Source organism: Lepeophtheirus salmonis, chromosome Z (genome assembly GCF_016086655.4).
Source record: "Lepeophtheirus salmonis chromosome Z, UVic_Lsal_1.4, whole genome shotgun sequence".
In the NCBI taxonomy this organism is placed as follows: Eukaryota; Metazoa; Arthropoda; class Copepoda; order Siphonostomatoida; family Caligidae; genus Lepeophtheirus; species Lepeophtheirus salmonis.
This window is the reverse complement of record NC_092584.1, coordinates 3,431,502-3,444,181: the sequence shown is the minus strand read 5'-3', so window position 1 is coordinate 3,444,181 and position 12,680 is coordinate 3,431,502. Positions and strand designations below refer to the sequence as shown.

General features: G+C 31.8%; 1 protein-coding gene across 7 annotated transcripts in view; it reads right to left on the bottom strand.

Annotated features, from left to right (window-relative positions):
* The window catches only part of LOC121130026 (solute carrier family 35 member F3), a 370,274-nt gene that overhangs the window by 81,058 nt on the left and 276,536 nt on the right, over positions 1 to 12,680 (bottom strand). The window contains exon 1 of one of the 7 annotated variants that reach the window (XM_040725718.2): positions 1,168 to 1,700. The exons of 5 other annotated variants lie outside the window; for them this stretch is intronic. In XM_040725718.2, coding sequence (XP_040581652.1) covers positions 1,168 to 1,429 — 262 coding nt within the window. In that variant the 5' untranslated portion in view covers positions 1,430 to 1,700. Of the gene's footprint in view, positions 1 to 1,167; positions 1,701 to 12,680 lie in introns of those variants that run through there. One more of the 7 variants, XM_071893782.1, reaches the window with a different exon arrangement.

The window sequence follows — 12,680 nt, the reverse complement described above, 5'->3', positions numbered from 1 at the left end:
AAGAATCTTGCGTTCCTACTTCGCCCAAAACACACACCAACAGGGATTCAAAACATGACTTAGGCAAGTAGGCAGAAGGATTACAACGTAAAGAAGGTTATTAATGACGGTATTGGCATCGAAACGAGTTTCAATAAGATGGTACACTTGCACAACACAGCATAGGTGTCCTTTTTGGACACCAACATTTCTGGTCAAAAAAAAAAAAAATGGTCCCCATTACAAAATTGCCAACTTGCTCCAATTTTCCTTCCGGCCGCATGTCGAGTTCAGGTCCTACCGGACAAAGGTAAAGAATATCGAAGCTCTCAGGCTGTGTTGGAACTCAATGAGTCCAAATTACATGTGTACCACCTGTCAGAGCATCCAGCGACGCATCAATCCCATTATCAAAGTCAATAGATGCTACCCAGGAAGTTCCTTTTCGGTGTAGCGATTCAAGCGGTTCCAGTTCTTGAACCGCTAGAACGGGAACCAAAATAGTCGAACCGATACTACAATATATTGCTTATCGGTCTTGGCTCTAGACTATGGATCCGGGTCTGCTACTAAGCCTGTCCGGAGTTTATAAAATGATAACTATCCTATTTCTTGAGCCAATGTTTCCCATTTACTTTACTATGACAACATATTTTTAGCTGAACAAAAAATGTGTATTTGCTATGGATGGGTAAACTGTAACCAATACTCAATTCTCCATCTCCCATCTAGCTAATGATTTTTGAATTTTTTTCCAAAAAATTAAATTTTCTGAGAATAGCTTTGGATTTTTTCCAAAAAAAAAAATTTATATCTGGAAATTGTTTCAATATAATCTTATATTTAATTTTTGAAATTTTTTTTTCAAAAAATTTAATCTTTGGATTTTGTTTAAAAAAATAAATAAATCGTAGAACAAAGCCCCCTACAAAATATAATCCTGCGGACCCTATGTCAGTCAAGCAATTAATGTTTTGTACTTGTAAGGGGGCTCTTGGGTTAAATAAATATTTTAAAATTGGTTCCTCACTAAAAAAAAGGTTGAGAATCCTCGCTCTAACACATTTATAAACATTCATTCATAAACGTGAGGGCTTTTGTGATTCTTGTAACAACATTATTTAAAAGATATACGAAAAAATGTTTAGAAAATAGTCTTAAAATCAAATAAAACTAAAAACCTCAGACCTGATTCAATGGAAGATTTGACAACTGGAAGCCTTGCGGAGTCATCAATTTTAATTGAAGGAGCTAAAGAGGAACGACAATTCATACCCAGTTCATCCGGATCATAGCGTTGCATTCGATGATAGAAAACGGATCTACGAAAACGATTATTTGACGAATTTTTCCCATCCGGATCCGGTTTACTTCCATGAACAACGACACGTGGAAAGGATAAGCGTCTCCGCTCAACAAGTTCAATTTTTGAGGATTTATCCGATGCCATCCTTTGAATGTAGTGAAGTATCACATATTTGAACAACGAGGGTCAACAGTCACTCAATGGATAATGATGATGCACTTTGTATATTTAACCCTGCATGTATTAATTTATTTTATTCACATTGCTACTCTTCAAACGGCGAGTTTTTTTAAACTATATTTTTTTAAAAGATAGAAAACCAGAGAGCCTTTCTAATGAAAGCATTCCCTCCTTTTTTTTTTTCCATTAGAAGTCCTTTAAATCCTGGGTTTCTCTTTCACTTACGGTCTTAAACTAAGAGAGGGGGGACCCCCTCACAGTTCTTTTTTTTTTATAAAAAAAATACACCGGAAGGCTCTTGTTTTCCTCTTTTCTCCATGTTTTCTGCTGCTGCTGTTAATGTCAGTATATTCAAACTTTCGAAAGAAAAATCTCCTTTATTTCTCTACACATTATTTTAAAAAAAAATTAGGGAGAAAAAAAATACGATCTCTCCTTAAAAAAAGAAGAAGAAAAAAAAGTACTGAAACATTTTAATCATCAAGTCATGGCATTTATGTTTTGTTTAGTTTTTCTAGCGAGGGCTTTTTGTGGAAGGAAAGTTCCTGAGAGGGGTTGTACCAATATTTATACAACTTAATGGTGGTCGTTGCAAAAAATAAATCATTTTGAGAGGGAACAGGAATGAGAATATATAATATAGACCAAAAGTACTTGAAAAGTACATACAAAAAACATAACTGATTATAATTATATGCAATAGGGAATCCTTATATCCATTTGACATCGGGAATTCAAACAATATATTTTTTTAAACAGATATATCCCATTTTTTGTTATTTCAAATTACAGTTATTCAGTAAATATACTGCAAATTGTCAGGCTTACCATATAAATTTTGATGTTATTTTTCAACATACGGGTTGGTCATATGATTTACAACTCTATAAATGAGAGTTTCAGTAATTCCAGTATATCTGTAAAACCAATTACTCAACCTCTACGGGATATTTTTGTGTACGAAAAGTTTAAACATGGCAAGACTTAATTAAATTAGTCTTTAAATAGGAAAAAATATGATGATAATATTGACTATTTGCTAATACACTCCCTTCAAAAATGGGATCACTAGAAAATGGAATCAAAATCCTTGGAGATACATATTTCTAGAATAGATCTTCTTTTAAAATATATCGAGTTCAGAAAAAGATACAAAATCATTAAAAATTCTATATAATGATGAAATAATAGTTTCACATATTTTTTATTTACCCTACTTTTAATTTGGTGATTGTTTTGAGGGTAAAAATGACTCAGAACGATAATGACTAAGAGAAAAATTAGGATTTTGAGCATATTTGTTTTAATTTATTTCATATTTTGAGGTTTTTTACATTTTTAATAACGAAAACATTCAGAAATACACATAGAAATTAATTTGTTTCCTGTGTAATTAATTGTCAACCCATGTTTGTCTTTCGTGTGAAACAATTCAATCAAAATATCAGCTGTTATATGTTATATTGGGGAGCATTTAAAGTGTATATGTAGCCCATCAACACAAGAACAAGCTACAATGACTATTCTCCAAATAAAGTGGGTATAGTATTTACATTATTCTACAAATGATCATCAATTTCCATCAACAAATTATTATTATTCACCAATCGAGGGGGCTCCAAAATTCAATTAAAGTAGACATTATTGATTATCTCAATGAACGAATGAGCAACGGAGCAACTATAAGTCTTTTAAATCAAATAAAAGTTTTAAACCAGAGTTAAAATTATTGGGCATCTTAACTCATCCACTGAATTTGAATACAGAGACCTTAATTGACCCAAATAGTCATATGAAATATTGGGCTATATATATATATGAAGTAAAAAAAATTAATTGGGACTTTTTACATTTCTTGATTTTGTTCAAGATTGTTTTTATGTTGATGGAACACATACTATAACTAATCTATCATATTCAAAAGTGGATTTACTTCTATAAGGTAAATTCCAAAAGCATTGGGATGATTTAATTACAATATCTTTATGATAAAAAGTAGTATGTGTGTGTTCATTCAACACTAGAAAAAAAAAACATTCAAAGGGGTAAAAAACGCTTTTTTTGTTTAGGATTTAGGGTGAAAAAATACCCATCAGTAACACTTTCAATTCTTGAGCCCCACTACCCAAAAACTTTTTAGTTTCAACTGCCTTTCTTCTATTTAAATATTACACCTCCCTTATGTCCATGTCATTCTGTTGCATGTTATCACACTACAAATGCCTTCCTGATCTCCTTCATCACGGGAGCAGGCGGTCAGTATGGAGAAGGACTTGGTGAAGAGAGCCTGCACTAGGTGCAGGAGTAGGGTGGAGTCAGTCATAAATGGGTTCCTAACATGAAAATGCAATAATTGTTTTTTTTTTATTTCCATAAAATCAGCTAAAAATTGAAGAAGTTATGCTTATTTGTGTACAAAAATAAGTCTCGGGAATATTTGAAGTCCGCACCCTGTATGTGATTTTTTGACTGACGATTTTATTAGGGAGCAATAAGTGATAGGGCGTATAACAAGTATTTACGAGAGTAAGAACGATTAGGATGAGTAAAGAGTAAAAGTTGTAATTAATCCATCCAACAAACCACCCTCTAAGAAACTTGGAAATTCTGTAACAGTAAAATTGAGCTCACGACCAAGGGGGTGGCCTTATCGGTATTGCAGTTCAAGAACCCACAAAGTTGAACTGAGACCGGAATGGATACCTCAATATATTGCTAATCGGTCTCAGTTCTTGTGTTGACTTCCGTTTGCTGTATTTTTTTGCTATATTTATAGCCTTTTAATATTCCATCTACACAATATTATGTAAATAAAACACGTAGATCCCTTTATTTTTATCACGCAACCTTCCCTCCAAAAACAAAAAGAAAAAGACCCAAAATCATTTAGATGCTAGCCAAATTAGTTAGCCATACCAACTGCTATTTTTTTAAGTACTACGAGACTATTATAGGCATATTATTTCTTATGAATTCATACTTACACATATCATATATATTAAAATCATATTTTTTTCAATATTCTAGCATAACTCTGCTTTCTAATATTTTATTAAAAGCGTGGATATAGTCCCTTTATACGGAACATGTGTAGTATATATGTTAGTGTAGACTGAAATCAATCCTCAATTCTCCATCTTCGTTCCAATTACTTACATTCTGTCAAAAAAGTACAGGGAATCGTTAATTTAAATTGCCCGTGCTGAAGGGATTGATTTTTTTTCTTCTAGTTCGTCAACAATGTCTTTCTTAATGATGCCAAGTTGGAGCGCGATCTGTGAACCAGTTTGCTTGCAGCAGCAGTACAAGTCAATCACTCTCACTAATGCTCCACGATTTTTACAATGAACGAAATTATTGAAGAAATTGTTAGGGTGACCATATCGATTTTTGTTTTTGGTATATGCCCAAAATACATACAATTTGCATCAACAGCTATAGCTCAGCCTGTCATGTTAATAAATAAAAGGTAGGAAACATATTTAGGGGTGTAAGTTTGGTTGTTATTGCCAATTTGAAGAATGTTTTTTATTTTATTTTCAGAAACAGTTATCATGATTATGTAAGTCCGGTGTGTTTTTTTAGCTGGCCGGTTAATTTGTAATAGAATACAGAAGGAATAGCAGTTGTCATTATTAATTAATTCCTAAGTAGTGAACATTTTTTCCTAAATAGATTCAAAACCTGATTGAACATTCGTGTGTGCTCATCGAAGACGGAGCATAACCCTGAGGATTTGTTGCGGAATTATTATTGTAAGTTCAGTGTATTCAGAGTAAATTCAGATGCAGAGTAGAATTGGAGATCGACTGCGTATTAAATCTTGCATACATCCTTATTGGTTTCCTCCCCATAACAACTGAATGTAGCTGATCTCCTCCAAAACATTCCTCAAATTGTCAGTGTTACATTGATGATTTTCAGTTTTTTTTTTTTTAAAAGTAATTCATGATAACAACTAATTTTCACCGCTACAAATAATTTATATGATCACAAAATTTCTTTCTCATTATATTAAATACTCCAAAAGAAATGTCTTTAAATGAGTCCTTACGTAATAAAAATAAATAAATAAATCTTTTATGGGCCGTGCTCTATAATGGATTATCCACAATCTAGATCGATCTTTGTGTAAGTGGGCCAATGTTATGAAAAGAAGCTTTAGACAAGGACGTCTCTCAGCACTTTAGTTATTTATTGGCCATTATACAAAGGATTCTAAACTCTCATAATCCATTTAGTGTTCCAAATCTCAAGGATTTTTGTTCAATTTTGTAGTGATCCCATTTTTTATTGGAGTGTACTAGCAAATAGTAAATATTATCATCTTATTTTTCCCCGATTTCAATGCCAATTTCATGAAGTCATACCTCATAAAAGGAAGATCGAGGCAATCAAAGGAAGATTCTTCTAACTTGATCATCCATCAAAAGAGATGTTTGAATTCGGATTTCGAATTCCACGAGATACAACGGGAGCATAATTCAACGGAGGAAAACTACCAGACATGATAAGGGAGTAGAGTGGGCTTCTTCCTTGGAAAAGAGATACCAGGATCGAAAAAATAAAGCTACCCATTCACAAATAGTATAGAATTTTAAAATTTTAAAATGGGATCACTTAAAAAATACAAAATGGAACAAAAATCCTTACTCTTAAAAGATGGAGCGTAACCCTGAAGATTTGTTCCAGAGTTCTTGTTGGACTCAGAGTAGAATTGTGATTCGACATCGGAGTAATTTTAGCTAAATTTCTTGTCTATATCATTTTGCCTTTCCTCCCTAAGCACAGCTGATTGTAGCTGATCTAATGAAACGTCATGAGCATTATTCTTTCTCTCGTCAAAAACATGTCCATTTTCGGGTTCTGTTTATTTATCATGCCCATTCCACTCTGGGTTTCCACCTTTGCTTATCATTCTTCCTTCATTTGCAAGGAGGGAAAAATATATCTAACCAGTAACTCCGTGTGAGTGCACTGACGAAAAGTAGTGAGTAATTTGTTTGTGAAGAGTTATTTTTCTATATTATTAGAATAGAGTTTGTCTGTCGTTGACTCTGCTTCAAAAAATGTTCGTTACTACCGCTCCCACATAATAAATCCGCTATTTTAATAGGTCAAAATAAAAAAAAATAACATCAAATGGGCGCTGTTAATTAAAAATGACTCAAAATATATTATAATTAAATAAAGCGTAATGACTAATGAGTCGTTAAAACTTTTACTTGTCTCAGTAGCAAGTTATACAAACTTGTAACTTGTACAAAAGCATATATGGATTGAAGTAGAGGACCTTGCAATTTTTTTTAAAATAATGGTAGGAAGAAAAAACTTTCTTTGCAAAAAGACTCTTAGATCAATACACATATATTTGTTTGAAAAAGGTGCAAGTTAATTATTATATAAACAATATTATATTACCATATAGGATAAACTAGGGACGTAATTGCTGCAAGAGATGGTTTCTCGAACTTCTAAAAAGAATATAGACCTGTTTATGATTGTTTTTGTATATAACTTATATCACAGAATGGAGAATTCACCCTGAGAGGAGGACTACCTTAACATTAGTTCTAATTCATTACCCAATTGAATATATTTATTTTATAAATAGAAAGACTAATTAAGTATTCTGAATACTAATTAAATAATGCTATTAATTTTTTTCTTCTAAATTGATCGTTTGAAATTAAAATCAATGAGACAACTGTAATTTAAGTCATGTTTGATATGATAACTAGCATGTCAAAAAAATGAAACCGAAAATCAAAATGGTTACCATTACAACTATGTTTTGGGTAAGAGGAGCTTGACGTTTATTTAGATTCGTTACAATCAGGTGTAACAAATGAGGAGGCCTATAAGAAAATAAACAAAGACATTGGCAAGAATTACTCCAATATCAATTCCCAATTCTACTCTAAGTTTAACAAGGATTTAAATTGATAACTCTGCGACAAATCGTTAAGGTTACTCTCTGTCATTTATTAACACATACGAATGTTAAATTAGGTTTTGAATATAATTGAATGTAGTAGGAAAGGATGTTCACTACTCAGGAGTTAAATAATAATGACAGCAGCTAAGGAAACGAACATTCATTCTTCAGATTACATATTCCAAAAATAGACACAATTTGCATCACTAATGATATTTTCTGTTATATACAAATTGTAATTTTGTACAAGTTGCAACCATAAAATGATATGAAGGATTTACAGAGCTTGGAATGAGAATCACGCAATAATTGAATATTCCATGGATGAATGATATACTATTGTTGATTTTTTTTTTACTATTATAATACAAATGACTAAGGTATAAGAGTTTATTATGGCACATTATAAAGTTCACGTGGCCACATTTATATTACTCCTCATAAATACATAATCAACAAGTAATTTCCATTGTTCAAAATGATACGATAGTATATATTAATAATTGGTAATTAAGATGACGAATGCACTAATTAAATAAAGTATTTTAAGACAAAAAAGTCCAACAAATGTAACCTGTTTACATAAATTGTACAGAGATTGCAACTTGTGCCCAAAACTTTTGGTATGAGTTATTTTCATCAAAAAATGGCCATGGTTTAATGAGTTTTTGATTAGCAGTTGACATTATTTTCAATTCAAGGTAACAAACAGTTTTTGCCGGTTTTTATTTAAAAAAAGAAGGATTTTCTCCATATGGCAACACATTTAAAATTAGACTTGGATTAGAATTTAAATTATACATGTCATTTTCCCACAAAAATGCTAAAATTTTAGCACTTTTTGAAAGAGCAAATACGAAGTGAGAATTTTGCATATTCTTCCATCATATATTTTGCATGGCATAGTATATAGTTTTTGAGCAAAAAAATTGTCAAACTCCTCAAATCCATAATTCAAAAACGTACATCATATCAAATAAGTTTGTATGACGTTATAGAGATAATTCTATAATTGTTTGCTTAGATATACATTGAAATTTCTTCAACGTGATGAATTTAGTTTTATAGTGAAATCTTCATGATTTTTAGAAGACTTGGGAAGTTTTGTAAAATGTGTTTTCTTAAAAATCCTTTCTCTATTTACAAATGACTGGTAAATTGTGTAAATCTGTCGGACCTATGAAATATCAACCATTTTTTAGTCTAAAAAAAAATCAGAACTAATATTTTTATCTTATTAAAAGGAGTATGTTCTATGAATCTATGAAGTAAATGATGTTAAGATTTTAATAAACCACATGGGGACTCCTAAAATCCCCTCTAGACTAAAAACAAACAAAAAAAGAAAAGATTTCCACGTGGTGTATGTTTAGATTTTAAAATCTAAAAAAAAATCAAAAACCATTAACCTCCAAATATTTAATGTTATGATCCTTTTTTTAAATTATAGGGTGAGTCATAGATAATTTGTGTGTCCTTTAAAAACTGGAGTTCTTATTGAAACGCTACAATAACTGAACAATCATCTTAGATAGCTGCCCTGGGATTATGTTACATCATGGCAGTGCCCTCGTAACTTTTAATTTGTTCTAAGAGCTCTTCCTCTGTCACATTCTTCATCCCCACTGCACGCCGGATAGAACCTGATCAGAGACGACAAAATTGTATCCTTTTACAGTTTAGCCTATTGAAAAGACATTAGGTGTTTAAATCAAACCTGAGTTATAATTTCATTGCTCTTTGAACTAATCAAAAATTTCCCAAAATGTAAATTTCTTGTTGGATTATTTACAGATTTCATTTCTAATTAGAACTACTATCAATAATTACCACACACCATATTTGAATAAAAACCCCTTCCCCGTCAATATTTTTGGTAGAATTACTCATATACACCCCCCTTCAGGGAGGGATATTTGCTCCCCCAAAAAACCACAAGAAACAAATCCAATCACAGTTGCAATAACAATAATAACTTAGCTTTCTAATGATAGATGAAAAAAGCTTTTGAGCATATTATTATTTTCTCTATTAGATTGATAAGGAGAAAAGACAAAATATAAACGTAAACCATAATATTTTGCTTCACTTCGAGAAACAACAAAAATAATAACCAAAATTCAAGCAGAAAATATGTTATTAATTTTTTCATCATTTGGCTAGAGGCAACTGTGTCTCTCTGTTTATCATTTGTGAACCGTCACGCATTCTAATATGAGTTTTCTCAAAAATTGTGTGTGAATTACATTTCTATTCTTCTACAAATTATCTTCAATTTCCATCTTCCAATTATTCTGTTCTACCTTAATGTAAATTAAATTAAGGTAGCCAAAATTACGTTTCACAATAAAAGAGTATTATTTTGGCCTCTTTTATTTGAAAGGGGATACATTGAGGTAAACATAAGGAAAGGCGTCCATAGATGGTTGTAGCCCCACCAGATTAAAGAAATTTTTATTCTTACTAGAAAATATAATATCTGAAATTTTATTAAATTTTTCAAATTTTTTGAGAACTGTGGATTTTTTAAATTTTTTTCCAAAAAATTAATTGTTTGTGAATAGCTACGGCTTTTTTAAAAATTCTGTGGATAACTGTGGATTTTTGAAAAAAGTTTCCGAAAAATTTAATATTTAAATGTAAAAAAAAAAAAATTTAAATTAGAACTTTTTTTCCAAAAAATTACTTTTTTGTGAACAGCTCTGGATTTTTGAAATTTTTTCCTTACATCTTAAAAAAATAAATGCCTAAATTGATGGATTTTATTTAAAATGAGCCATATCACTTATCCTTAAATTTAAATACAATACCTATTAGGGTGTATCGTACCTTCTTTTGCAAAAAAAATTCCCTTGGCGGCAGGATAAAAATAATTTTACCTAAAGGACACGAATATTTTTCTATGCATTAAAAAGTGATTCATGGAATCAGTTTTTATGATATGAAGAAATTTGTAGTCACTAATAAATAATAGAACTTTTATTTTTCTGCAAATTATCTTCGACGTTTTGGGCCAAAGATGCCCCTTCTAATAAATAGGGATATTTTTAGAAAGGTGTAACATTTTTCTATTGAATAATGAAAAAAATATAAAAATTGATAAAGGGAATGAGCTTTTATAAGATGAAGAAGTTTGTTGACGCTATGAAATTATGAGAGATCTTGCTTGTTAAGTTTGTAGGCGCTAATAAATTATGAGAGCAGTGGCATACTTTTGTTATGTTCATTCCATTCAGGTCACTGAACCTCGGAAACTAGGAATTTGTAAGCTCTCTGATAGAAACTACGACAGTCCTAAATGAAGAGAGACATAATACGAGTGTGATGATAAATATCAAACTACGTGCGTCATATTTAATATGCCCTTCTTAAAAAACCAGTTTTGAGTACGTGTAATTCAAGGAGAAGACGTATTTAATTTCCCACCCCAACTCTCCGGATTTCTCAGTGAATAGCCAATGGATTTTAATAATTGAGGTATTTATGGCAAGAAACACTCCATACACAATATAAGATCCCATTTTCACATTCATATTTTGACTTTTTTCAGACTTTCTAACATGTCTAGATGTTGTCTTTTGACTAAGCACAACAAAATGGTAAAAAGAGTTAAAAAAGAAAGGAATATTCTTGAATTTAATGCGATCTTTGGTCTAGGAGCGGGCATAACAGCAATGAATGAAGAAATTTCATATAGGAGGCTGCCAACCAATGCACAGGGGATCAGAAGTTACATGTTCCAATAACCTGGGGGTTCAACAAAAGGCAAAGTAGCCAATAGAACTCAAAGAGACAATGCAAAAACTGTCTTGGACAAGATAATTACATTTCATCTGAAAGGAATCATCCCCATAATTTCAGAGAAAAGAGATTGTGAGAAAATTATCGAAATAGTAGAGAAGAATGATAAAATTTGACAATTACTAATTGATCGGCGTCCAGCTCCAAAAGTACTTTCGAAACTAGAAGACGATCAAATGGTTTTGCAAAGAACTTTTCTTCTTTGGACAAGAAATGCAGAACATGTTATGAAAAACCAAGAAGATATTATATTTCTTGGCTCAATGAAAACTGTTTTAATTTCATCATATGGGGATATTGATCGTAAACTAGCATTCACAATCTATTGCAAAGGTTTACGATTGCTAAATTATGCAAAATTCCAAGAGAAGGATGAATAAAAAAGATAAATAAGTAGTACTTATGTTTAGCAGATTGACAATAAATCCAGTCATGATGGAAATAATATTGGGAAGAAGATTTGATCACTCCTGGATCATCGCAAAAGAACCCCCATAATCGTACCGCTCGTCCTGGAAAAACAGCCTTCATTCCACATGACATTCTTTAAAAACCCTAGTTGGCTTTTTTTTAAATTTTCAAATTTTATAAAAAGTATTCCACATTTTTTCTTCTATTTCAATATTTTTACGCCTACAAGATTTTATTAATTTTTAAATACTAGCGTTTCATATTTTATACAACTCTTAACATATATTGTAAATATACAAGTATATTAAGCTATACATCTTACGGTCCTCTTTACAGTGCTGCCCGTACATAAATATTTCTATATGACACGAAGGCTGAATTATATTATGTTGCTCTAAAATGATTGAGACTGCGCCAGTAAGACAAGAAATTACGCTCAAAGGTTTAAAAAAAGAACTTAATCATGTTGCATAGTCTTCTTTGGCTCAGATAACCTCTTGGCAATGGTTCCCCAACTCTTACAACTACCTAGAGACCTCCTCTTCATTTAATAACTTCATCCCCCACTGAATGCCACGTGCGAGGCCTTCATGGCCATTGAAGTCGTAATACCGGAGCAATTGCTTCAGTTTACGTAAGAAAAATCGGGCACAAATATTGAGATCTATGCTGTAGGGACTCTGTTTGATCTTTTCCACCTTACTCCAGGTTAAGAACTGTCTAGTATCGCTGTATATGTGGGAACGTGCGTTGTTCCCCATGAGCAGAAGTTCCTTTAAGTTAGTTTTGTTCTTCTTTAGGTTGGAAAATCGCCCTCCTGTCCTCCATTTACCAGGCCCTTAACTTGGGTGATTTTTTGGGTATCCTTGTCTCCTGGGGACGTCCTTATGATATATCTTACTCGAGTTTAAAAGTGCTATCCTGGAATCTACGAAAGAAGTTAGTGAACGAAAAGGAGCTCTCCAGGTAGTTGTAGAAGACATGATTGAATGTAATTTCTAGTCTTACTAGGACATTCTTAATAATTTCGGAGCAATCTAATAATATTCTCTTTTAAATTTTGTA